At 41.9% G+C, this 25,725-nt stretch overlaps 1 protein-coding gene across 18 annotated transcripts in view; it reads left to right on the plus strand.

Moving 5' to 3' along the window:
* Positions 1 to 10,333: 10,333 nt before the first annotated feature.
* MITF (melanocyte inducing transcription factor) overlaps positions 10,334 to 25,725 on the plus strand; it is a 294,122-nt gene continuing 278,730 nt past the window's right edge. For 4 of the 18 annotated variants that reach the window (XM_056524590.1, XM_056524593.1, XM_056524596.1 and 1 more), the window contains exon 1: positions 10,339 to 10,666. In XM_056524590.1, coding sequence (XP_056380565.1) covers positions 10,563 to 10,666 — 104 coding nt within the window. In that variant the 5' untranslated portion in view covers positions 10,339 to 10,562. Of the gene's footprint in view, positions 10,667 to 25,725 lie in introns of all 18 variants that reach the window. The other 14 variants (XM_056524599.1, XM_056524604.1, XM_056524609.1 and 11 more) reach the window with 8 other exon arrangements.

Genomic DNA, 25,725 nt, shown 5'->3' on the forward strand with positions numbered 1-25,725 from the left:
AATATCTATTTGGAATTTATGTGGGTTTAGCTATTTCTACATCTATGTCCATATATATATATATATATATATATATATATATATATATATATATATATATTACATTTGCATGGTAACGATCTAACAGCTCATAGTTTCAGCTTTGTATCTTGTTTTTCCATAGACATGCATGTTTTTGAGTGTAAGTATATATTATTTGGGGTCTTTCCATGACATCTACTTTAGAAGAGAGGGTTGAGCACAAGCTGGGCCTTTCCATTGTTTTTCAAACTTTTTGTTGACTTTCCTTCTTCATCATGGAATAAAACACAAGCCAGGAAACAAGGCAGCTTTGCCTAGTGATATAAATATTGAAATAACACTTAAAGCCGCGTTATCACAAACAATGAGCAAAGATAAATGTTAGATTTGCCTATAGGCGCTGTAGGTGCATGCTGTAGGCCACAGTTGAGGGTGTTCCAGAGTGAGTTGTATGTTTTAATATTCCTATCTACTTAAAGGAGTACTGCAGCCATAGACAACTTATCCCCTATCCGCAGGATAGGGAATAAGTGTCTGATCGCAGGGGGTCCGACCGCTGTGGCCCCCTGCAATCTCCCGTATGGGGAACCCGGCTCTGCACGGCTAATGCTCATGTTGTTGACCTGACTAAAAGGTCGATAGACACGCACCCTCCTTACATTTCTATGGGAGAGGGGGGTTGAACAATGCTGCATCTCCGTCTCTCTCATAGAGATACATGGAGGGGGCGGGCCGGCCGCGGCTTCATGCTGCAACACAGCCGATGCCCCGTACAGGAGATCGCAGGGGTCCCAGTGTTTGGACCCCCCATGATCAAACACTTATCCTCTATCCTGCAGATAGGGGATAAGTTAATTTAAGCTGGGTTCACATCACGTTTTTAGCTATATGGGACTGCATATGGCTGGGGAGAGCTAAAACCGGGCACTCCTGTATCCCTGCTGTATGCCACCCGTATGTAATTAATTTCAATGAGCCGACCAGAGTGAAACACTGACTCCGGTCGGCTCATTTTTGCCCTGTATGCGATATTCCGACCGGACCTAAAACCATGGTCGTCCACATTTTTAGGTCTGGTGGAAAACTGAATACGGGGCAAAAATGAGCCGACCAGAGTCAGTGTTTCATTCCGGTCGGTTTTAGCTCCCCCCAGCCGTATGCAGTCCAGTATGGCTGAAAACGTGATGTGAACCCAGCCTTAGGCTGCAGTACTCCTTTAACTCCACATGTTTTGACCTTAGACGATACGTCATCTGAGAGTTGTTCTTTTCTTTTTATCATGCAATTACTACCAATAACAATTACTATAGCTAGAAACAGAGGCGTAACTGGTAGCGTCTGAGCCCCAACGCAAATTCTGCAACAGGGCTCCATGTGCCAATTTTAATTGTGGTCTCTTATGGGGCAGATGTGCTTTTGGACACCTTTAGGTACCAGAGCGCCGGTGCGACTGCTACCTCTACACCCCCTATAGTTATTCCCCTGGCTAGAAATAACCATCCCCCATACCAATGTCACCAAGTTCAATAAATCGAAAGGGGATGATTATGTCATGGCAGACAGTCAGATTAACCCACTGCCATACAGATCGCACAATTTGGGTCATTGCATAAAAATTGGGGATTAGCTATATGTAGCGGTAGAGGTAAAAGGGACACCTTACTTTTGGGGTCCCCTATATGGAATATAAAGGAGCATTTGAAATACATACATGTAATAACATATGACAAAGCACAACATTGTCTATTTCAGGTAGTGTACATATATATAGGACCCAAGAGCTACAAGTTACACCTCCGTTTTTACGCCGCCATTTTGATAAGATACATACTTAATGGCTTTTTCCTCTAGGGACGTTTTGGCACTTGTGCATGAATGTGTGACTAAATCGTCGTGCTAATAATAGTGGTGTAACTAACACATTCCAGGGTCCACTGCAAGGAGTGTAATGTTTCCACATGTTAAACTGCTTTATGATTTTACAGAAGCACCAATAGGCAGAACATAGGACCAGATCAAGAAAAGCAACAATTCAAAACTAGGTTGTAAGTGGGCAAAACAGACATCATATATATCCTCTGCCAAGTTTTGCAAACGATTGTTTTGAAGACTTTTCCTTTTTTACCTATAAAATAAATATGTGGAGGGATGGCCAGAAGTGTAAATCTTCTCTGTTCAGCCTGTTCATTAGACAAGTGTTAGTCACAGGTAGAAAAGAGTTTGTGTTCTGTTATATAGCAGAGGTGGGCAAACCATGTGCAGATTATGGCAGTGCACAGGGACCATGTAAATGAGGAATGATGGTGGCATCTACATCTGCCCCTTTATTTATGGTGTTCAGTAAATGCCATAAATAAAAAGGATGCATTTTTTTTGTTTTCTGCATTTAATCCTTAACAAAAGTAAAAAACATTTAGGGGATTATTTAGCAAGGCCCAAATCGGCTTATTTTTGTGCCCTATTGCTCTTACATGCCGGATAGTTGACTCTGGTGCACACTAGTAGTGAAAAAAGTTACAGCTGATGACTAAATCTTAATGCTTATGTATGTATATAGCAAATTGGCATCTATCAGATATCCATTTGGGCATAAAAGTACAACTGCCAAATCCTCGTCAGTAAAAGGGAACATTATTAACTTTCCAACACCCCTCTGCCTCTGTTCTTTTGTGGTATATTCAAAAATTACAAGATAATATATTTATGTGTTTTTACAAAAATACAGCAAAAAACATGGCACAAATGTCAATGGTGGTATGTAGTATACTCGGAGGATGACATAAACCAGGAGCTTGGCCTGTGTAATGGCACCTGCCAACGGGTGGTTATATTAGCAAGTCTTACAGCAAGTTAAATGGGTGAGAATCTGAGGGACTTTTCACAGGGCCAAATTGGGATTGGGATGGAGCATCTAAAGAACTTAAAGCATACAACACCTTTGGGATGAACTAGAAGTGAGATTGTGAGCCAGGCCCTGTAATCCAACATCAGTGTCTGATCTTACAAATGCTCTTCTAGATGAATGGGCAACAATTCCCATGGACACCTCCAGAATCTTGTAGAAAGTCTTCCTAGAAGAGCGGAAGATGTTTACACATGTTTACAATGTCCATGCGGAATTCCGCCAGAATATTCCATTCTGCTTCAACAGAGTCTCATTGATTTCAAATAGATTCTGCTGCACTGAGCACGGTGGAATTTCCGCTACAGATGTTTCTGCCTTGGAAATCCCGATTTCGGTGTCTGCAGAAAGAATAGACTCTCTGTGAATTTTGCTTGGAAGTGCATTGCAGTCTATGAGACATTTTCGAGTGGTCTGAGAGTCCTTCAGAACATTCAAATGTCTGTCCGTGGACATTCTGCACCTTTTAGGCTGGGTTCACATCACGTTTTTCCCCATACGGGAGCGCATACGTCAGGGGGGAGCTAAAAACTTGCGCTCCCGTATCCTGCTGTAGGCGGTCCCGTATGTAATTCATTTCAATGAGTCGACTGGTGCACTCCGGTCGGCTCATTAAAATGAATTTCATACGGGACCGCATACAGCAGGATACGGGAGCGCAAGTTTTTAGCTCCCCCCAGCCGTATGCGCTCCCGTATGGGGAAAAACGTGATGTGAACCCAGCCTTATTTCTGTGTGAACATACCCTGAGGCTGATGTCACACATGGCAGTAAGAGTCAAAAGTGGCTACAGAAGGCAGGAGAAGAATAAGAACTTCCTTCATATTCATATTCCTTTTGAATCCACTTTGGCTGTTTACAGAGAATGATCAGGGGAAAAAATATATCCAGTGAACAGCAGTTGTGTGGACGATAATACCTTCTTAATGTCAGGGAAGAATGAACAAATGACAGAAAGGCAACAGTAACTCAAATAACCACTGGCTACAACCAAGGTATTCATAATATCATCTCTGAAGTAGGTCGTATGTTCTCAATTCTACCTGTGACATTTAGATGGCAGGGTCCCAATTTGGCATATACAACATAAAAACATGGATCCATCCTGCCTTGTATTAAAGAAGTACTCCACTGGAAAACATTTTTTATTTTTTTTTAAATCAACTGGTGCCAGAAAGTGAAACATATTTGTAAATTACTTGTACTAAAAAATATTAATCCTTCCAGTACTTATCAGCTGCTGTTTTGATCCACAGGAAGTTCTTTTCTTTTTGAATTTCCTTTCTTTCTGACCACAGTGCTCTCTGCTGACACCTCTGTCCATTTTTTATGTTTTTTTAAATAGCATTAAGTAAAAGTATAAACAGTACAATGACGCTGATCCACATTTAGGCAGCGCTGTTCGGCTCTCCGGTCACATGTTCCGGCAGGCCAATCAGGAGATGAGGGTTGGGATGTGTCAGTTCTGTGCTGTAGAGCGGAGCGCTCTGGCGGTGGCTTTAGTTCATGTGTCTGCAGCGCTTCAAAACACGGTAGGACATATAGGTGGTTTGAGCCCTAGTGTTACATAACTTATATGATGGGATAGTGGGAAGGTGACCAATGTATTATATGTCACAGGTAAGGGAGCAAGGTGTAATGTCCCAGTACGGGATGTTGCCGTACTGTACTTCTGCCCAGTTAGGCAGAGTCGCTGCATATCCTTGGGGTTCTCCTGCAGCAAACCTTATGGAATTTACAGATTATATGTAGTTCTGTATTATAAGTGTAATATACCTTTAACCCCTTAAGGATGCAGGACGTAAATGTACGTCCTGGTGCGGTGGTACTTAACGCACCAGGACGTACATTTACGTCCTGTGCATAACCGCGGGCATCGGAGCGATGCCCGTGTCATGCGCCGCTGATCGCAGCCAGGGACCCGCCGGCAATGGCCGACGCCCGCAATCTCGCGGGCATCCGCCATTAACCCCTCAGGTGCCGGGATCAATACAGATCCCTGCATCTGCGGCAGTGCGCGATTTGAATGAAGGATCGGATCGCCCGCAGCGCTGCTGCGGGGATCCGATCATTAAGAACGCCGCACGGAGGTCCCCTCTCCTTCCTCCGTCCGGCTCCTGGCGTCTTCTGCTCTGGTCTGTGATCGAGCAGACCAGAACAGAAGATAGCCAATAACACTGATCTGTTCTATGTCCTATACATAGAACAGATCAGTATTAGCAACCATGGTATTCCCTATGGGGACTATTCAAGTGTAAAAAAAAATTTTAAAAATGTAAAAGTAAAAGTTAAAAAAAAGTGAAAAATCCTCTCCCCCAATAAAAAAGTAAAACGTCCGTTTTTTCCTATTTTACCCCCAAAAAGCGTAAAAAATAAATTTTATAGACATATTTGGTATCGCCACGTGCGTAAATGTCCGAACTATTAAAATAAAATGTTAATGATCCCGTACGGTGAACGGCGTGAACGAGAAAAAAGTCCAAAATTGCTACTTTTTTAATACATTTTATTAAAAAAAATTATAAAAAATGTATTAAAAGTTTTTTATATGCAAATGTGGTATCAAAAAAAAGTACAGATCATGGCGCAAAAAATGAACCCCCATACCGCCGCTTATACCGAAAAATAAAAAAGTTAGAGGTCATCAAAATAAAGGGATTATAAACGTACTAATTTGGTTAAAAAGTTTGTGATTTTTTTTAAGCGCAACAATAATAGAAAAGTATGTAATAATGGGTATCATTTTAATCGTATTGACCCTCAGAATAAAGAACACATGTTATTTTTACCATAAATTGTACGGTGTGAAAACGAAACCTTCCAAAATTAGCAAAATTGCGTTTTTCTTTTTAATTTCCCCACAAAAATAGTGTTTTTTTGGTTGCGCCATACATTTTATGATATAATGAGTGATGTCATTACAAAGGACAACTGGTCGCGCAAAAAACAAGCCCTCATACTAGTCTGTGGATGAAAATATAAAAGAGTTATGATTTTTAGAAGGCGAGGAGGAAAAAACAAAGACATAAAAATTAAATTGTCTGAGTCCTTAAGGCCAAAATGGGCTGAGTCCTTAACCCCTTAAGGACTCAGGGTTTTTCCGTTTTTGCACTTTCGTTTTTTCCTCCTTACCTTTTAAAAATCATAACCCTTTCAATTTTCCACCTAAAAATCCATATTATGGCTTATTTTTTGCGTCGCCAATTCTACTTTGCAGTGACATTAGTCATTTTACCGAAAAATGCACGGCGAAACGGAAAAAAAAATCATTGTGCGACAAAATCGAAAAAAAAACGCCATTTTGTAAATTTTGGGGGCTTCCCTTTCTACGCAGTGCATATTTCGGTAAAAATTACACCTTATCATTATTCTGTAGGTCCATACGGTTAAAATGATACCCTACTTATATAGGTTTGATTTTGTCGCACTTCTGGAAAAAATCATAACTACATGCAGGAAAATTTATACGTTTAAAAATGTCAGCTTCTGACCCCTATAACTTTTTTATTTTTCCACGTACGGGGCGGTATGAGGACTCATTTTTTGCGCCGTGATCTGAAGTTTTTATTGGTATGATTTTTGTTTTGATCTGACATTTTGATCACTTTTTATTCATTTTTTTAATGTTATAAAAAGTTACCAAAATACGCTTTTTTGGACTTTGGATTTTTTTTGCGCGTACGCCATTGACCGTATGGCTTAATTAATGATATATTTTTATAGTTCGGACATTTACGCACGCGGCGATACCACATATGTTTATTTTTATTTTTTTTTACACTGTTTTATTTTTTTTATGGGAAAAGGGGGGTGATTCAAACTTTTATTAGGGAAGGGGTTAAATGACCTTTATTAACACTTTTTTTTTACTTTTTTTTTGCAGTGTTATAGGTCCCATAGGGACCTATAACACTGCACACACTGATCTCTCATCCTGATCACAGGCGTGTATTAACACGCCTGTGATCAGCATTATCGGCGGTTGACTGCTCCTGCCTGGATCTCAGGCACGGAGCAGTCATTCGTCGATCGGACACCGAGGAGGCAGGTAAGAGCCCTCCCGGTGTCCGATCAGCTGTTCGGGACGCCGCGATTTCACCGCGGCGGTCCCGAACAGCCCGACTGAGCAGCCGGGATACTTTCAGTTTCACTTTAGAAGCGGCGGTCAGCTTTGACCGCCGCTTCTAAAGGGTTAATACCGCACATCGCCGCGATCGGCGATGTGTGGTATTAGCCGCGGGTCCCGGCCGTTGATTAGCGCCGGGACCCACGCGATATGATGCGGGATCGCGGCGCGATCCCGCTTCATATCGCGGGAGCCGGCGCAGGACGTAAATATACGTCCTGCGTCGTTAAGGGGTTAAGGGGTTAAAGGGGTACTCCAGTGGAAAACTTTTTTTTTTTTTTTAAATGAACTGGTGCCAGAAAGTTGAACAGATTTGTAAATTACTTGTATTAAAAAATCTTAATCCTTTTAGTACTTTTTAGCAGCTGTATGCTACAAAGGAAAATCTTTATTTTTTTTAATTTATTTTTTGTCTTATCCACAGTGCTCTCTGCTGACACCTGATGCCCTTATCAGGAACTGTCCTGACACGGACAGAGGTGTCAGCAGAAAGCACTGTGGACAAGACAAAAACGAAATTCAAAAAGTAAAGAATTTCCTCTGTAGCATACAGCTGCTAAAAAGTACTAAAAGGATTAAGATTTTTTAATAGAAGTAATTTACAAATATGTTTAACTTTCTGGCACCACTTCATAAAAAAAAAAAAAAAAAAAAAAGCTTTCCACCCCTTTAACCCCTTAAGGACCAAGGACGTACCGGTACGTCCTTGGTCCTGCTCTTCTGATATAACGCGGGGTTACACAGTAACCCCGCGTCATATCATGGCGGGCCCGGCGTCATAGTGAAGCCGGGACCCGCCTCTAATAGCGCGCAGCGCCGATCGCGGCGCCGCGCGCTATTAACCCTTTAGCCGCGCGCTCAAAGCTGAGCCGCGCGGCTAAAAGTGAAAGTGAAAGTTCCCGGCTATCTCAGTCGGGCTGTTCGGGATAGCCGCGGCTAATCGCGGCATCCCGAACAGCTGACAGGACAGCGGGAGGGCCCCTTCCTGCCTCCTCGCTGTCCGATCGCCGAATGACTGCTCAGTGCCTGAGATCCAGGCATGAGCAGTCATGCGGCAGAATCGCTGATCACTGGTTTCTTATGAGAAACCAGTGATCAACATAGAAGATCAGTGTGTGCAGTGTTATAGGTCCCTATGGGACCTATAACACTGCACAAAAAAAGTGAAAAAAAAAAGTGAATAAAGATCATTTAACTCCTCCCCTATTAAAAGTTTGAATCACCCCCCTTTTCCAATAAAAAAAAAAACACAGTGTAAATAAAAATTAAAATAAACATATGTGGTATCACCGCGTGCGGAAATGTCCGAATTATAAAAATATATCATTAATTAAACCGCTCGGTCAATGGCGTGCGCGCAAAAAAATTCCAAAGTCCAAAATAGTGAATTTTTGGTCACTTTTTATATCATTTAAAAATGAATAAAAAGTGATTAATAAGTCCTATCAATACAAAAATGGTACCGTTAAAAACTTCAGATCACGGCGCAAAAAATGAGCCCTCATACCGCCCCATACACGGAAAAATAAAAAAGTTATAGGGGTCAGAAGATGACAATTTTAAACGTATTAATTTTCCTGCATGTAGTTATGATTTTTTACAGAAGTCCGACAAAATCAAACCTATATAAGTAGGGTATCATTTTAATCGTATGGACCTACAGAATACATATCAGGTGTCATTTTTACCGAAAAATGTACTACGTAGAAACGGAAGCCCCCAAAAGTTACAAAACAGCGTTTTTTTTTCAATTTTGTCGCACAATGATTTTTTTTCCCGCTTCACCATAGATTTTTGGGCAAAATGACTGACGTCATTACAAAGTAGAATTGGTGGCGCAAAAAATAAGCCATCATATGGATTTTTAGGTGTAAATTTGAAAGAGTTATGATTTTTTAAAGGCAAGGAGCAAAAAACGAAAATGCAAAAACGGAAAAACCTCCGGTCCTTAAGGGGTTAAATCTGTACCACATGATCGTACTGTTACCCAGAGAACCCAAGTGACCAGGTGACCCCCCAAGTGACCTATGGGCTCCTTGCGCAGCCCCCATATAACCAGGGGAGGGGGCTGCAATCGCTCTCTTAGCACATTGCTCTTTCCATGCTCTTGAGTTCCTGCTGAGGTCCAGTGCAGTCGTGTTCCAGTGCCCGTGTTCAGCCATTGGCGGCCTCAAGTCTAAATTACTGCAGCCACCAGTCGGTCCTAAAGTAAGTCAAGTAATCTCAATTGTCTGTCACCACCTCAAGTCAAGTCATCTATAGTCACCGTGGCCTGCATTATAGTATGTCAAGTCACTGCAAGTCCCAGCAAGCCTGCGAGGTCTCCCTGTGTCACTGGCCACCTCTCTGGGATATTGGCTGAACTGCATAGACTGTACCATCTGTCTTACCTCAGTAAAGCTACTGTATCCCTTACAAGTTACTGGGAGTTGTAGTTTTGCATCTGGAAAACACTTTATTAATATGTGAAGAAAGAAAGAAAGAAAGAAAGGAATGAAGAAACGAAGAGTAGGGAAGGAAGAAAAGAAAGGGAAAAAAAGAAAGAAACAAAGAAAGGAGAAAGAAAGTAAGAAAGGAAGGAAGAGGAGGGAAAGAATGAAGACTAAAGAAAAAAAGGAAGGAAGGAAGGAAGAGTAGGGAAGGAAGAAATGAAAGAAAGAAAGGAAGAGTAGGGAAGGAAGAAAGAAAGGAATAGTAGGAAAGGAAAGGAAAAAGGAAAGAAAGAAAAAGAGAAAGAGAGAGAGAGAGAGAGAGAGAGAGAGAGAGAGAGAGAGAGAGAGAGAGAGAGAGAGAGAGAGAGAGAAAGGAAAGCAAGTAAGAAAGAAAGGAAGAGTAGGGAAGGAAGGAAGAAAAAAAGAGAAAGAAAGAAAGGAAGGAAGGAAGGAAGAGTAAGGAAGGAAGGAAGAGTAGGGTAGGAAGGAAGAAAAAAGAGAAAGAAAGAAAGAAAGGAAGGAAGAGTAGAGAAGGAAGGAAGAAAGAGAGTAAGAAAGAAAGGAAGAAAGAAAGAAAGAAGGAAATGAAGAAAGAAAGAAAGAAAGAAAGAGAGAAAGAAAGAAAGAAATGAATAGTATGAAAGGAAATGAAAAAGAAAAGAAAGAAAGGAAGAGTAGGGAAGTAAGAAAGAAAAGGGGGAAGAAAGAAAGTAATAGTAGGAAAGGAAAGGAAAGAGGAAAAAAGAAAGAAAGAAAGAAAGAAAGAAAGAGAAAGAAAGAAAGGAAAGGAAAGGAAAAAAGAAAGAAAGAAACAAGAAAGGAAAGGAAAGAAGAAAGAAAAAAGAAAGAAAAGTTTGAATCAGAAGGCATTTCTGCCATTCCTAGTCTATAACATAAAAGCAGCCACTAGGTGGCAGTTGACATCCGGGACGCCAGTAGTCCAGTTGCTGTCAGTAGCAGAATAGTGTGTACAGTGCGGGCAGGATCAGAGCAGAGCTCGGGGCTGTCACTACTGAAGCACAGGGGAGGGAGCAGCCTGCACTCTGCTACACTGCGCTCCGCTACGGTTACAGCTGGCGACATGCAGGCGGAATCGGGGATTGTAGCGGACTATGAGGTTGGAGAAGACTTCCAAGAAGAACCCAAGACATACTACGAGCTGAAGAGTCAGCCTCTGAATTACAGGTCGGTGACATCTGCTGGGATTGAGCTGTGCCCCTCCTGTGTACAGCTGGGACATTTATCACAATATATCTGCTTGTCACAACATGACATTGATTTCTTTTACTTTGCAACATTGTATCTTTGTGCTGTGTATTGCAGCTCTGTATCAATAACTCTATACTCTCCATGTGACATGTATTCCATATTAGGCAGGAGAGTAAAGTCTGGATTGTTCTGTATAAGTTCTATGGAGGCGATGGTATTGCATCTAAATTACTGTTACAACCTAGAATCTTCCGCTGGGATCATGAGTATCTCCCTGTCATACATACAACAAGGGGATAAAATAACAAATGAATGGCCTTATAATGTCTATTGCAGTGTTTCCCAACTAGAGTGCCTCCAGCTGTTGCGAAACGACAACTCCCAGCATGCCCGGACAGCCAAAGGCTGTCCGGGCATGCTGGGAGTTGTAGTTTCGCAACAGCTGGAGGCACTCTAGTTGGGAAACACTGGTCTATGGGACCTTTCCTGCTGTAGAACCTGGTAGAATTCCATCAATGAGTTATAATGTAGCATTTAAAGGGGAGATGCAATTTATTTATTTATAATTATTATTATTATTTTTTTTAACAAACGTGCATCAGGGCATCACCAGAAAGTTCATCTATAACAATGGGGGCAGCTTTGCCATCTACGAATAAGTAACTACCACTTTTACCAATTTATTTTCGGAAACATTTGTATCCGGATTGCCTAGGGTTACTTCCCATATAGCAGTGTTCCCAAACGCTATCGCTGCAGCTGTTGCTAAGCTATAACTCCTATTATGTTCTGACATGATGGGAGTTGTAGTTTTGCAAACAGCTGGAGCTCCACTGCTTGGGGAACACTGCATTGCAGATCCTTACTTGGATGTAAAGGTAGAGATGTTGACGGGATTATTTTGTTTATTAGAAACAATGATGTATGTTTGTTTTTATTATACCATTATTATTAGGACTGACTTTATTCCTAAATAATGACCCCCACCCCACCCCCCGTGTATGAAACCAATGTGCCTATCCAGTCTTTAAGGGGAATATTTATCAAAACCTGTCCGGAGGAAAAAGTTGCTGAGTTGCCCATAGCAACCAATCAGATCGCTTCTTTCACTTTTGAAAAGGCCTCTGAAAAATGAAAGAAGCGATCTGATTGGTTGCTATGGGCAACTGAGCAACTTTTCCTCTGGACAGGTTTTGATAAATCTCCCCCCTAAGGGGGAGATTTATCAAAACCTGTCCAGAGGAAAAGTGTCCCAGTTGCCCATAGCAACCAATCAGCTCCCTTCTTTCATTTTTCAGAGGCCTTGTTAAAAATGAAAGAAGCAATCTGATTGGTTGCTATGGGCAACTGGGACACTTTTCCTTTGGACAGGTTTTGATAAATCTCCCCCTAAGTGCCCACCTGCAAATTCTGGAGGCAGCCATATTATGGGCAGTGCCAAGCTTCATTATACTGTAGCCAATCGTAAGAGAGTCCTGTGAAAACACTAAGGTATAGGAGCATCGCTGGCACCTGACACTTACTGAGTCTACTGAATGGAACTTCATTGGCAGTCCTATGTCAAACCTCAGGTAACACATTCAGTTTGATGATGAACTCAGTTCTGCCACCTCTGAAGGTGACAGGTACATTTTAACCTGCTAAATAGCCATAGGGCTGCGGCACCTGCTAGTTAACACCGAACAATGGATGATCTATATCTAGAACATGTTGTGCCATTGTATCCTTTGTGTGACCTTTGTGATGGGTGAACTGTGGCGTTGACCCCCTGTTTCACTTTTTTTTATTGTTCTGAATTATTTGCTAGAATCATTGGTTGAAGCTGCTACAAAATGTTAATAGAAAAAAGTAGGAAAAAATATCAGTATGCAGTATATGCCCAGTGCTGGGTGTTGTAGTTTTGCAACAGCTGGAGGTACACTGTACACTGTTTGGGAAACACTGCTCTAACGTATGTGTGTGTACATATATATATATATATATATATATATATATATATATATATCTGTGTGTATGTGTATATATATATATATATATATATATATATATATATATATTCGAGTATAAGCCGAGTTTTTCAGCACTTGGCTTATACTTGAGTGAAAAAAGAATAATAGTTAAGATGAGGGGGTGGGCCGGGCCATCCATCTTCATCGGGAGGCCCCCTTCTCTGCGTCGGGCTAGCCCCAGACTCATCCAGGGTAGGGGGACGCTGCAGGGACCACCTGCGCAATGACGGTCCACATACCAGTGGAGGGTGTGAGTCGGTCCGAGCCGTCCACCTTCGCCAGGAGGCCTTCTTCTCTGCTCCGGGCTGGCCCCGGACTAGTGACGCTGGGGTAAAGACGCTGCCGTGCATTGATGCCGCAGCGCAGGGATGGCCGTGCGCACCAGACGTTGTGAACGTGTTCTTCCCCGGCTACTAGGCAACAGTATAAGACCCGCCGCTGCCGAGAGCTACAACTGGGGAGGTGAATAAACGCTAATAGAGTGGGATGATGACGGTGGAGGGGGAGGGATGATGGCGGGGGGGGGGGTGAATGGTGTTTGTGGTAGTGGATGATCACAGGAGAGGATGGGTGTTTGTGGCAGTGGATGATGATAGGCTTATAGTCGAGTCAATACGGTTTTCCCAGGTTTTCAGGGTGAAATTAGGGACTTGGCTTATATTCAGGTCAGCTTATACTCGAGTATATATGGTACATGTAATATGTATGCGATATAAAAAAAAAAAATTAGATATTTATCTTTTTTTTTTTTTTTCATAAAAATTTAAAGGGAACATGTCACCCATTTTATGTTGCCCAAACTACAGGCAGCTGATTTAGGCAGCTGGATGCCAAGATACTATGATTTACTCTGAAATGCCTGTATGTTTCAGAGAAATCATAGCTTAAAAAAGCCACTGGGTCCCAGGTAAGTAGTCACAGTCCTGTCCTTGCTGCAATTTTCCCAGTCCAAAACACTGAGCCCAGAGAAGTCCAATAGAGAATAAATAGAACACTGGCCAGGACATTTATCTTCTGTTTCTGGGATCAATGAGGGTCCCAAAAGTTGGGCCCCCACAATCAGCTAGTTATTCTTCCTATAGACAATATGGGCAAAATTTGGATATTTCCACTTTTGTTCCACTGATATTCTTCTTCTTCTTCAAATGTTAATGAGGAGGATAGGGGACGCTCCCTCCCATAGACTTGCATTGAGTGGGCGTGACATCACGAGCGGGGCACGGCCGTGACAACACGAGCCTCCGGCGCTGCACCCGACACTCTAAATGAATGCCGGGTGCAGCAGGGAAATCGCCCTATCGGTGGGACCCCCCTGATCAGATATCTTATCCCCTACCCTTTGAATAGGGGATATGATGTTTAGGGGTGGAGTACCCCTTTAAAGGCTCATTCACACTAGCGGATTTCCTTTTGAGTATAAGCCTATCATCATCCACTGCCACAAACACCCATCCCCTCCTGTCATCATCCATCCCCCACCTGTCATCATCCACTACCACAAACACCATCCCCCCCTGCCAACATCCATCCCCCCCCTTCCCCCATCATCATCCCAATCTCTTTGCGTTTATTCACCTCTCCAATTGTAGCTCTCAGCGGCGGTTGATCTTATCCTGTTGCCTAGCAGCCAGGAAAGGGGCACGTCCGTGACCTCTTCTGCGTGCGGCCATCCCTGCGCTGCGGCGTCAATGCGCAGCAGCGTCCCTACCCCAGCATCACTAGTCTGGGGCCGGCCCGGAGCAGAGAAGAGGGCTTCATGGTGAAGGTGGACGGCTCGGACCGGCTCACCCTCTCCACTTGTATGCTGCGGACGGTCCCTGCACAGACGGTCCCTGCAGCATCCCTCTACCCTGGATGAGTCTGGGGCTGTCCCTAAGTGGAGAAGGAGGCCTCCTGATGAAGATGGACCCCCCCACCGTTATGCCTGAACCGACTTAACTACTAAGTCTGAAAAACTCGGCTTATACTCGAGTATATACAGTGTGTGTGTGTGTGTGTGTGTGTGTGTGTGTGTGTGTGTGTGTGTAAATATATATATATATATATATATGCACACACACACATACATTAGAGCAGTGTTTCCCAAACAATGTATGCCAGAGCAGAAATGCGAGTGGCACCACCACTGGTATAGAAATAAAGATATTATCCACGGAACAGTAAAGGATACACTTGATGGGTAACAGATACAAACTTGTGTCCCGCGGTGGTGCTAGGATCAAAGAAGTGTAGATTCAAAATGGGCAATGAACAAAGAATAAACAGCAATTGCGTAGCATCCGATGGGCAGGTGTATCCAGCGTGGGGCGCTCAGAGGCAACTGACGGTGGTTTCACGCAAAGAGATGTTTGCCTGAAACCGCCGGCAGTCACCTCTGAGCGCCCCACGCTGGATACACCTGCCCATCGGATGCTATGCCCGTAAGAGCAGCCGGATACAGTGTATCTGGAATTTCCCAAACAATGTACCCACAGCTGTTGCAAAACTACAACACTCAGCACTGGGCATATACTGCATACTGATATTTTTTTCCTACTTTTTTTCTATTAACATTTTGTAGCAGCTTCAACCATTGATTCTAGCAAATAATTCAGAACAATAAAAAAAAAAAGTGAAACAGGGGGTCAACGCCACAGTTCACCCATCACAAAGGTCACACAAAGGATACAATGGCCCAACAAAGGGAAATCCCCGCCGCACACCCCATTGAAGTCAATAGGGTCTGCTGTGGATTTTCAACAGCATAAATCCGCTGCTGAAAATCTGCTGCGAATGGGCCCTGGAGACCCCGACCCCATTTGAAAGGAAATCCACTCGTGTGAAGAAGCCCTAAAGCTATTATCCCAAGATCACCTTATCATTATGGGAGTGTTTATTTGGCTATCTTCGTCAGTCCCTTATAGAGTGATTGGATTGGCAGTGTTTATGCTGGACTGCCGCTCCATTCACACCTGGGTAGAAAAGACCCCTGTTCCTTGTGATCAATAGGGGGCCCAGTAGTTGAACCCCCACCAATTAGCTATGTATCACCTATGCTGGGGATAGGGGAAACTTTTAATTCTTGAGAGAATACCTTTAATTATTGGGGTTAACAAAAATATTGTCTGGTGGGATAACAAATAATTTAAATGGGGCACACTGGCAAAAATAAAAAGCATTACTTATTTTACTGATCCCCCACTGTATCTGTTCTAATGCTCACCAGATTCCCACTGATCCTCCAGTTCCTGCTCCTTCAGTCACATTTCTTTATCTGTTGCATCCATGTATATACACCATGGCAATGTTTCTACCCAAACTTTTAACCCATGATATAAAGTAGATCTTACTGTGCCATGGGCTGAATTGTTGCTGCGTTCTACTTTTGTTTATATGTTTGATACATAACAAAATTGAAACATGGGGGGAAAAAAGTTTTTTCCCCTTTTTTTTCCAAAACAATCTTCCTGAAAAATTGCAAAAAAAAATAATAAAATAAAGTATGGAATATCTTCTTTTATGATGATAAATTAAATGTTTGTAACACTGTATTCAAACTATACAACATTCATGACAGACATTGAGAATCTTTGCAAGTTTTCCAATATCCCCTTTTGATAGCTGTAGTTCAGATAATAAGGTAGATTAAATTCCATTCCTATTTTTTGTCTTTACTTAAATTTTTGCAAGTTGAAGTTGCATGTAAAACCTTACAATGCGGATTGTTCTATTTGTAGCAAAAGGCTTTTTGAAAGCAAATTTAGTTTATTACGGTATTTACAGATTAGGCTGTTCTTTCATTGCAAGTATTTTCCTTTTGCATTTTATGTCTCCCGTGTAACAGAATAATTTTTTATTCATTTTTTTCTTTTGTTCATTGTTCTGAAAATTTCCATTTTTCTGAAAAAAAAACCAGGAAAAAAAACTTTTTTTTCATTGGCTTCAAAACTTCTGGAAATTGTACATCTTGTCTTATGTGTACATGTTTGGATAGAATAAATGAAGAAATGTGACTGAAGAGGCTGGAGGACATTTTTTCTGTACTGTTGTAAATAAGTGATAGATCACCTCATAGTAAGCTGTGACTTTCTGTTTTCAGTTTTTATCTTCAGCACGAAAAAAACACGTTTGGGTCAGATGACTGACTGACATTAAAGAATATTCAGTTTCTTGGGCTGCCTTTGTGATATGTCATTATTAGTGATGAGTGAACCTTGTAGAAATTTAGCAAGCTGTCAAGACAGGAAGCCAACGTAGAGGTCTATGACCCCATTGACTTTAAAGTGTACCTGTTGTTAGCGAAAACTTTTTATATAATGTAGAAAATAATATTTTATGAATATTTGTAAGTGCAGTATAGTTCCCCCACATTAGGTGCAGTACAGTTCCCCCACATTAGGTGCAATATAGTTCCCCCACATTAGGTGCAGTAAAGTTCCCCCACATTAGGTGCAGTATAGTTCCCCCACATTAGGTGCAGTATAGTTCTCCACATTGGGTGCAGTATAGTTCCCCCACATTAGGTGCAGTATAGTTCCCCCACATTAGGTGCAGTATAGTTCCTCACATTAGGTGCAGTATAGTTCCCCCACATTAGGTGCAGTATAGTCCCCCACATTAGATGCAGTATAGTTCCCCACATTAGGTACAGTACAGTTCCCCCACATTAGGTGCAGTATAGTTCCCCCCACATTAGCTGCAGTATAGTTTCCCCCACATTAGGTGCAGTATACTTCCCCCCACATTAGGTGCAGTATAGTTCCCCCCACATTAGGTGCAGTACAGTTCCCTGACATTAGGTGCAGTATAGTTCCCAACATTGGGTGCAGTATAGTTCTCCCACATTAGGTGCAGTATAGTTCCCTCCACATTAGGTGCAGTATAGTTCCCCCCCACAGTAGGTGCAGTATAGTTCCCCACATTAGGTGCAGTACAGTTCCCCGACATTAGGTGCAGTATAGTTCCCAACATTAGGTGCAGTACAGTTCTCCCACATTATTTGCAGCATAGCTTCCCCCACAGTAAGTGCAGTATAGTTCCCCCACATTAAGTGCAGTATAGTTCCCCCACATTAAGTGCAGTATATTTTCCCCACATTAGATGCAGTATAGTTCCCCCACATTAGGTGCAGTATAGTTCCCCCACATTAGGTGTAGTATAGTTCCCCCACATTAGGTGCAGTATAGTTCCCCCACATTAGGTGTAGTATAGTTTCCCCACATTATGTGCAGTATAGTTCCCCACATTAGGTTGGCAATATAGTTCCCCACATTAGGTGCAGTACAGTTCCCCCACAGACATACAGCCTTCAGCAATATACAGTGTATGGCTGGAAGCTGTATGCATGTTTGCCTCAGTGTTCCGACCACCGCTCCTCCGGACCGTGGTCACGATCTACTGCCATAGCAGTATATCCCGGGACTGGAGGAGCGGAGGTCGGAACACCGAAGATGACGTGCCGCTGGTCACATACCATGCGCGCGCGTCCTCCTCACTGCTCTGCTTTTCTCCTATGGGCGCACGCAGGGACGTCAGCGACGTCCCTGTGTGCTCGACCTCCCAGCGGCCCCTGCGTTTTTAAAGTTAACACTCGGACCGCCGCAGAGAGGTAACCGTCGGGACATCCTTGTGTCCTGAAAAGATTTTTCGGGACACAGGGATGTCCCGAATGTGACGGGGGCCCCCTGCGAGCAGGCGCTCCATGAGTGCCAATGATGATCCGGCCCTACACAGGCTATAAAAGCTGCAGGTCAAAGACAGCATTTTTTACCCAAAAATATACACTTTTTCAAACTGATATATATTACAAATATACATTATTGGTATTATCTACATTATAGAAAATGTTTTTGCAAATGACAGGTAAACTAATTGAGCCCATTAAGTCTATTTATGACTCTGTTTGGACCATTTTTCAAACATCACCTGTGCAGGACTCAGAAATGTGGTCTAGTACGTTTTCTAGTATTGCACAGAAAACATACGTTCTGAAAATAGACTCTATTAGGCCCAATAAAGTCAATGGGCATGTAAGGCTCTATGTATGCTTCCCACAGAAGTACTAAAACATGATGTAAGTTTAGCCTTAGTGCCTACATCTCCAAACTGTGGACCTCCAGCTGTTGCAAAACTCCAACTTCCAGCATGCCTGGACTGCCAACGGCTGGTGAATCTAATGAATCAAAACAATCAAAATGAAAACTTGTACAGATTATATAACTCCTTTACTGTCAAATAGTCTGCAGAGTCATTTGTTCTGTAGTAACGTTTTTCTATCCGGTCATAATGGAAGCTAAGGGAAGGGGCATAATGACAATGAGACAACATGAATTCCACTAATAGCATTCTGTAAAACTGTACCTATCATTTCATCAATTGTCTGACTTGTCATAGTGCCATTTCAGAAGCTTTGATCAGTAGGGGTCTGGGTGTTGAGACCCCTGTCAATCGCTAAAAGGAAGGGGTAGAAACGCTTGGCTGCATGCGCTGTGCCCCTTCAAACTTCGGGAAACCAGAGCGAGCATTATATGGATTTACCGGAAGTCCAATTGACTTTCATAATAAATCTGCTTGCAGAGTGTGTGCAGAGTAGAAATAAAGATGCATTTTATGTGCAGCACACTCCTTTTTCCCCTTCATTTTAGAAATCGGTGGGGGATATCAAACCTCTACCAATCAAAACTTTTTGCATGTCCCTATGACCTGTCAGAAGTTTGGTGAAATAATAGGTATTTTTCGAAGGAATACAGGCCTGGTTGCAGCAGCCAGGTGTGGCTGTGATCTAAAAAACTGCCTAGCCAGCTGTTTTACGCAGTTTACAAATCTACCATTGATGCTAATAGGGGATGTGGAAACAGTGCAGCACAGAGATTTACGATTTTTACACAACTCCTATTAACATCTATGGTATTTTTTTTTTTTAAACTATGTAAAACAACACAATAGGCTGTTTTGAAGAGCTCATGCCTGGCTGCTCATTCTGGAGTTTTTCATTCATAAGATGTATGGACTAGTTATGGGTTTTTGTTGTGCTAATAGAAAACTTTATCCGCATTATGAGATTTGGTAAGGTACTCTGCATGACAAGACAAATTAGATTTACCAATGACATGGGCACTGTGCTTGCTTCTGTCCAGATTGTAATGTTTTCTGTGTAGTATTTTGGTCCGGGAAAAATTGATTTTGGGAATGTGGAAGAGATGCTATAGTAACTACTTGGATTCTTACATTTCTATCATCTTTTTTAATCTCCATAGTCCTTTCCAGCTCTGAGTTATAAGCCTTTCTGTTAATATGTAGATAAGACTTAAAGGACATCTGCAGTGTAAAGACATTTATCTCCTATCCACAGGATAAGTGTCTGTTTGCGGGGGGTCCCAGCAATCTGCCAAACGGGCTGGGCATTGACGCGCTGTTTGCTGGCTTATGCGCATGTCGTCAACCTCACTGAGGTCAATGGCACGCCCCCTCCCATACAGCTCTATAGGAGAGGTGGGGATACATGAATGATGCATCCCCGCCTCTCCCATAGAGGTCAGGGGTGTGGAGTTTAAAAAAAGAACTACTTGTCCAAGGGACTAAAACGGAACACAATCTACTTGTCCCTCATGAAAATCCACTTGTCCTGGTAGACAAAATAATTTCAATCAAAATAGTCTGTAAATAAGGTCTTTATTAGTTTCTGCACTTATATTATTTCCTCCTCGCCCTATTATAGCCATAATTCTTATTTTTCCATCTACAGACCCATATGACACTTGTTTGTTGTGGGGCCAATTATACTTTCATTTTTCCATAACTAATGCTCTGAAACCAAAAAAAAATTATTTGTGAGGTAAAATAATTTTTTCGCCATTCACCTTGTGGTCAAACTTACATGTTATTTTAATACTTTTCGTCGGCCTGATTACACCAATACCAAATTTGTTTAGTTTCTGTCATGTTTTACTAATTCAAAAAAAAATAAAAAAATAAAAATTTCCTGACCCCTATAACATTTTTCTTTTTCCATATACTGGGCTGTATGATGGCACATTTTTTGGGCTGTAATCTGCTGTTTGTATCGGTGCCATGTTGGTATTGATCTGACTTTTTGAACACTTTTCCCTTCATTTTTTCTGGGATATGATGTTATAAACATAAAAAACGCAATTATGTGATATGTTTTTTTTTTTTTTACGTTAAAGCCATTGACCGTACGGGATATATAATGTTATATTTTAATAGTTCGGACAATTATGCATGCGCCAATACTAAATATGTTAATTTTTATTATGTTTACATTATTTTTTTATGAAAAATGGGAAAAGGGGGTGATATGAACTTTTACTATGGAAGGGGTTAATGGGTGTTTTTTAAAACTTTTATTAAACTTTTTCTTTTTTTTAAAATACACTTTATTAGGAGGAATCATTAGATTCATCATACAGATCAATGCAGTTCTATTGAACTCCATTGATCTGTGTTCATTTGGTTGAGCCTGAATCAATCAAATGCCTCAATCAAATGCAGATCCATGGGGACAGCTAGAATGAGAAGTAAGCCCTCTGGCTACCTCCACAGTGTGATCCACCCCACCAGGGATGGTTAACCACCAGGGATGGTTAACAGGTCCTTTTAGATGCTGCGGAAACCTAAAGGGTTAATAGCCGGCCACGGCGATCACCCCATGCCGGGCTATTAGCAGCAGCCCCTGGGTACTGAAATCAGCCAGGTATGGAGTGGGCTCAAGTCGTTAAAAACTCGGGGGGGGGGGGGGGTGTATGCAATGGTGTATGCGAGGAGTGAGAGGGTGGCAAAACATCAAGACAGGCAGTGCTGCATGGGTGAATGAAAGTTACAATATGATAAAAAGATAAAAGAAGACAAGTCCAGAGCACTCACCAGGGATCTTGATAGATGAAGCTTTATTGAAGTAAAGAGTATTACAGGTAAAACTCTGTAGCAGTGTGGAGCAGAGGCATTAGCATACACCTGAGCCTGGTGTACCCTAATGCCTCCACTCCACACTGCTACAGAGTTTTACCTGTAATAGTCTTTACTTCAATAAAGATTCATCTATGAAAATCTCTGGTGAGTGCTCCGGACTTGTCTTCTATTATCTGTTTATCATATTGGAATCTTGACTGGTTGCTATGAGCAAATGCAGCATAACATAGTTGTCTGACCCCAGGATCCCCAGCAAATAGCTGTGGATTAAGGTGGCCAGGCGCTTATTTCCCATGCAGTGGCCATTACAGGAGAAATGTAGTGTAAGGCTGGGTTCACACTACGTTTTCTCCCATACGGGAGCGCATACGGCAGGGGGGAGCTAAAACCTTGCGCTCCCGTATGTCACCGTATGCGCTCCCGTATGTCATTCATTTCAATGAGCCGGCCGGAGTGAAACGTTCGGTCCGGTCGGCCCATTTTTGCGCCGTATGCGCTTTTACAACCGGACCTAAAACCGTGGTTGACCACAGTTTTAGGTCCGGTTGTAAAAGCGCATACGGCGCAATAATGAGCCGATCGGACCGAACGTTTCACTCCGGCCGGCTCATTGAAATGAATGACATATGGGAGCGCATACGGTGACATACGGGAGCGCAAGGTTTTAGCTCCCCCCTGCCGTATGCGCTCCCGTATGGGAGAAAACGTAGTGTGAATCCAGCCTAATGGGACCAGTCAGATGATTTGCTATGTATTAGATGGTGGTTACTCTTAAAATTAGTAAATAGATGTATCTCATCTTTTAACAATTCTTCTTTTCCAGCACAACCCATATCTTTCTGGAGCCTATAACCCCAGACTTTCTTGTTTCTAAGTAAAATGGAAGTGCTGTATAGTAAGACTCATGTGCAACAGTAAGGAAAAAAAAGACATTCTCTGAAGATTCCAATGTGGATCCTCGTTGTAATTTACGTTTCTAAAACAAATATTGGCGTGTCAGATTAGTTCCTAGTTATAATGGAAAGGGTGTTCGGACTTTACCAAGCTGTGGTCTTGGCTACTAGAAAGTAAACATGTCCATATAAACAATAGAAAACATTACCGAACCTTTTAAGAAGGAAATCCAACACATTGCGTGATAAAAAGATATTGGTTGTTCCCAGTTAGCTGTATGGGGAAATTGGTGCAAATATAAACAAAATTAAAAGATTATTAACGCCTTAAGGACACAGTCCTTTTTGTTTTAGTTTTTTTCTACTCGCCTTCTAAAAGCTATAACTATTATTTTTTCATCGGCAGACCCATATCTGACTCTGTCTGGCTCATTCACATGAATGGGGTGTGGCGGAGGTCTAGGGACAGCAGATGGTTTTTAAATTCTCCTGCAGGATCCGGCTGCCATATTGCAAAAATGTGGTGTAAATGCACCCTTTGGTGGTGGGGTGCCAACAAGTAACTCTGACATTGAATTGAATTGAATCTTTTCACCAAGTGAAGAAAGACATTACCCCTCTTTTTGGGCATACCTCTTGCATGGGAACTTGGCAGTTTGCTGTGTAACTTAGTCTGTCATGTACAGGGAAACCTCTTTAAAAGACCACCTCTTTGAGAAGACCACCCCTTTATCCAGACCGGATTCAATCAGACAGATTTTTAGTCCAACATACATTATGTGTGGTAGCCAATTGTTTTCATGAGACCACCACCTTATAGAAGACTAATTTTTTAATGCAATATTGGGTAGGTGTCTCAAAGAGGTTTTACTGTATAACTTGAGAGTATGGTAAGAGGTTGGAGAGGCTGCAAAATGAGTACAGCTTTGTTCTTATCTGAAAGCCTTGATTCTTAACATCACTGCAAGTACAGAGATGGTTATGTCATCCGCCTAAGGGAGAGTTCCCCACATAGGCCATGGCGCAGGCACATGATGTGGCCTGATGTGACCTTACCACAGATAATCGCAGTTTTGATTTATTTGTTAATGTCTGTGCTGTTTTGCAGGCAACCCGAAAAACCAATACCAGTCATTTTTGAAACAGCTGATTTGCTATGAAATAATATGACAAGTGTGGACTGTCCCTTTAATTGATGAACACGTGGGGGTGTATGATAAGATATACACTGGGGATCAAAAGTTTGGGCACCCCAGGTAAAAATTTGTATTAATGTGCATAAAGAAGCCAAAGAAAGATGGGAAAATCTCCAAAAGGCATCAAAGATTATATATTCTTATAATATGTCAACAAAAGTTAGATGTTATTTCCATCATTTACACTTTCAAAATAACAGAAAACAAAAAAAAAATGGCGTCTGCAAAAGTTTGGTTACCCTGCAGAATTTATAGCATGCACTGCCCCCTTTGCAAAGCTGAGACCTGCCAGTGTCATGGATTGTTCTCAATCATCATCTGGGAAGACCAGGTGATGTCAATCTCAAAGGTTTTAAATGCCCAGACTCATTTGACCTTGCCCCAACAATCAGCACCATGGGTTCTTCTAAGCAGTTGTCTAGAAATCTGAAACTGAAAATAGTTGATGCTCACAAAGCTGGAGAAGGCTATAAGAAGATAGCAAAACATTTTCAGATGTCAATATCGTCTGTTTGGAATGTAATTAAGAAATGGCAGTCATCAGGAACAGTGGAAGTTAAAACAAGATCTGGAAGACCAAGAAAAATTTCAGACAGAACAGCTCGCAGGATTGTGAGAAAAACTATTCAAAACCCACGTTTGACTATACAATCCCTCCAGAAAGATCTGGCAGACACTGGAGTTGTGGTACACTATTCCACTATAAAGACATACTTGTACAAATATGGTCTTCATGGAAGAGTCATCAGAAGGAAACCTCTTCTACGTCTTTACCACAAAAATCAGCGTTTGAACTTTGCAAATGAACATATAGACAAGCTTGATGCATTTTGGAAACAAGTTCTGTGGACCGATGAGGTTAAAATTGAATTTTTTGGCCGGAATGAGCAAAGGTACGTTTGGAGAATAAGGGGAACAGAATTTAATGAAAAGAACCTCTGTCCAACTGTTAAGCATGGGGGTGGATCAATCATTCTTTGGGGTAGTATTGCAGCCAGTGGCACAGGGAACATCTCACGAGTAGAAGGAAAAATGGATTCAATAAAATTTCAGCAAATTTTGGATTTTGCTAACTTGATGCCATCTGTGAAAAAGCTGAAGTTAAAGAGAGGATGGCTTCTACAAATGGATAATGATCCTAAACACACCTCGAAATCCACGGGGGATTACATCAAGAGGCGTAAACTGAAGGTTTTGCCATGGCTTTCACAATCTCCTGACCTCAACATAATTGAAAATCTATGGATAGACCTTAAAAGAGCAGTGAGTGACAGACAGCCCAGAAATCTCAAAGAACTGGAAGACTTTTGTAAGGAAGAATGGGCAAAGATACCTCAAACAAGAATTGAAAGACTCTTGGCTGGCTACAAAAAGTGTTTACAAGCTGTGATACGTGCCAAAGGGGGCAGTACAAGATATTAACTCTGCAGGGTGCCCAAACTTTTGCAGACACCATTTTTTTTGTTTTCTGTTATTTTGAAAGTGTAAATGATGGAAATAAAATCTAACTTTTGTTGACATATTATAACAATGTCTAATCTGTAATTTGATGCCTTTTGGAGATTTTTCCATCTTTCCTTGTCTTCTTTATGCACATTAATACACATTTTTACCTGGGGTGCCCAAACTTTTGTATATCTGTATATCACATCAACCTGTGCAGGCGCTCAATTCTTTTGGTTTCTTTTCCTGTATCCTTTTTACTCATATACATTTTGCAGCCCCAAAAACACTCATCCATGAAAACGAATGATTAATATCCTCAGCCTTATTGTAGCTGCAGATTTTCAGTGCATTCTACCACATCGCTCCTATAAATAGGTTTGCAGAGTATCCATTTTTTCACCTTCTCGTGCAGGGCTCCATACCAGGACATTGATTGTTGGAGGTGGAAGTGGGGGCTGTGCCAGGGAGCTGGGACTATTTGCATACAGTGCTGACTGTTAATCCAGATGTGTCTACCAGCCCTGCTATTGCAAAACTCAAACATTCCATCTGTTTCTGCATTTTTTTTTAAACCTCTTTGTACA

Source organism: Hyla sarda, chromosome 6, assembly GCF_029499605.1.
Source record: "Hyla sarda isolate aHylSar1 chromosome 6, aHylSar1.hap1, whole genome shotgun sequence".
Lineage (NCBI taxonomy): Eukaryota > Metazoa > Chordata > Amphibia > Anura > Hylidae > Hyla > Hyla sarda.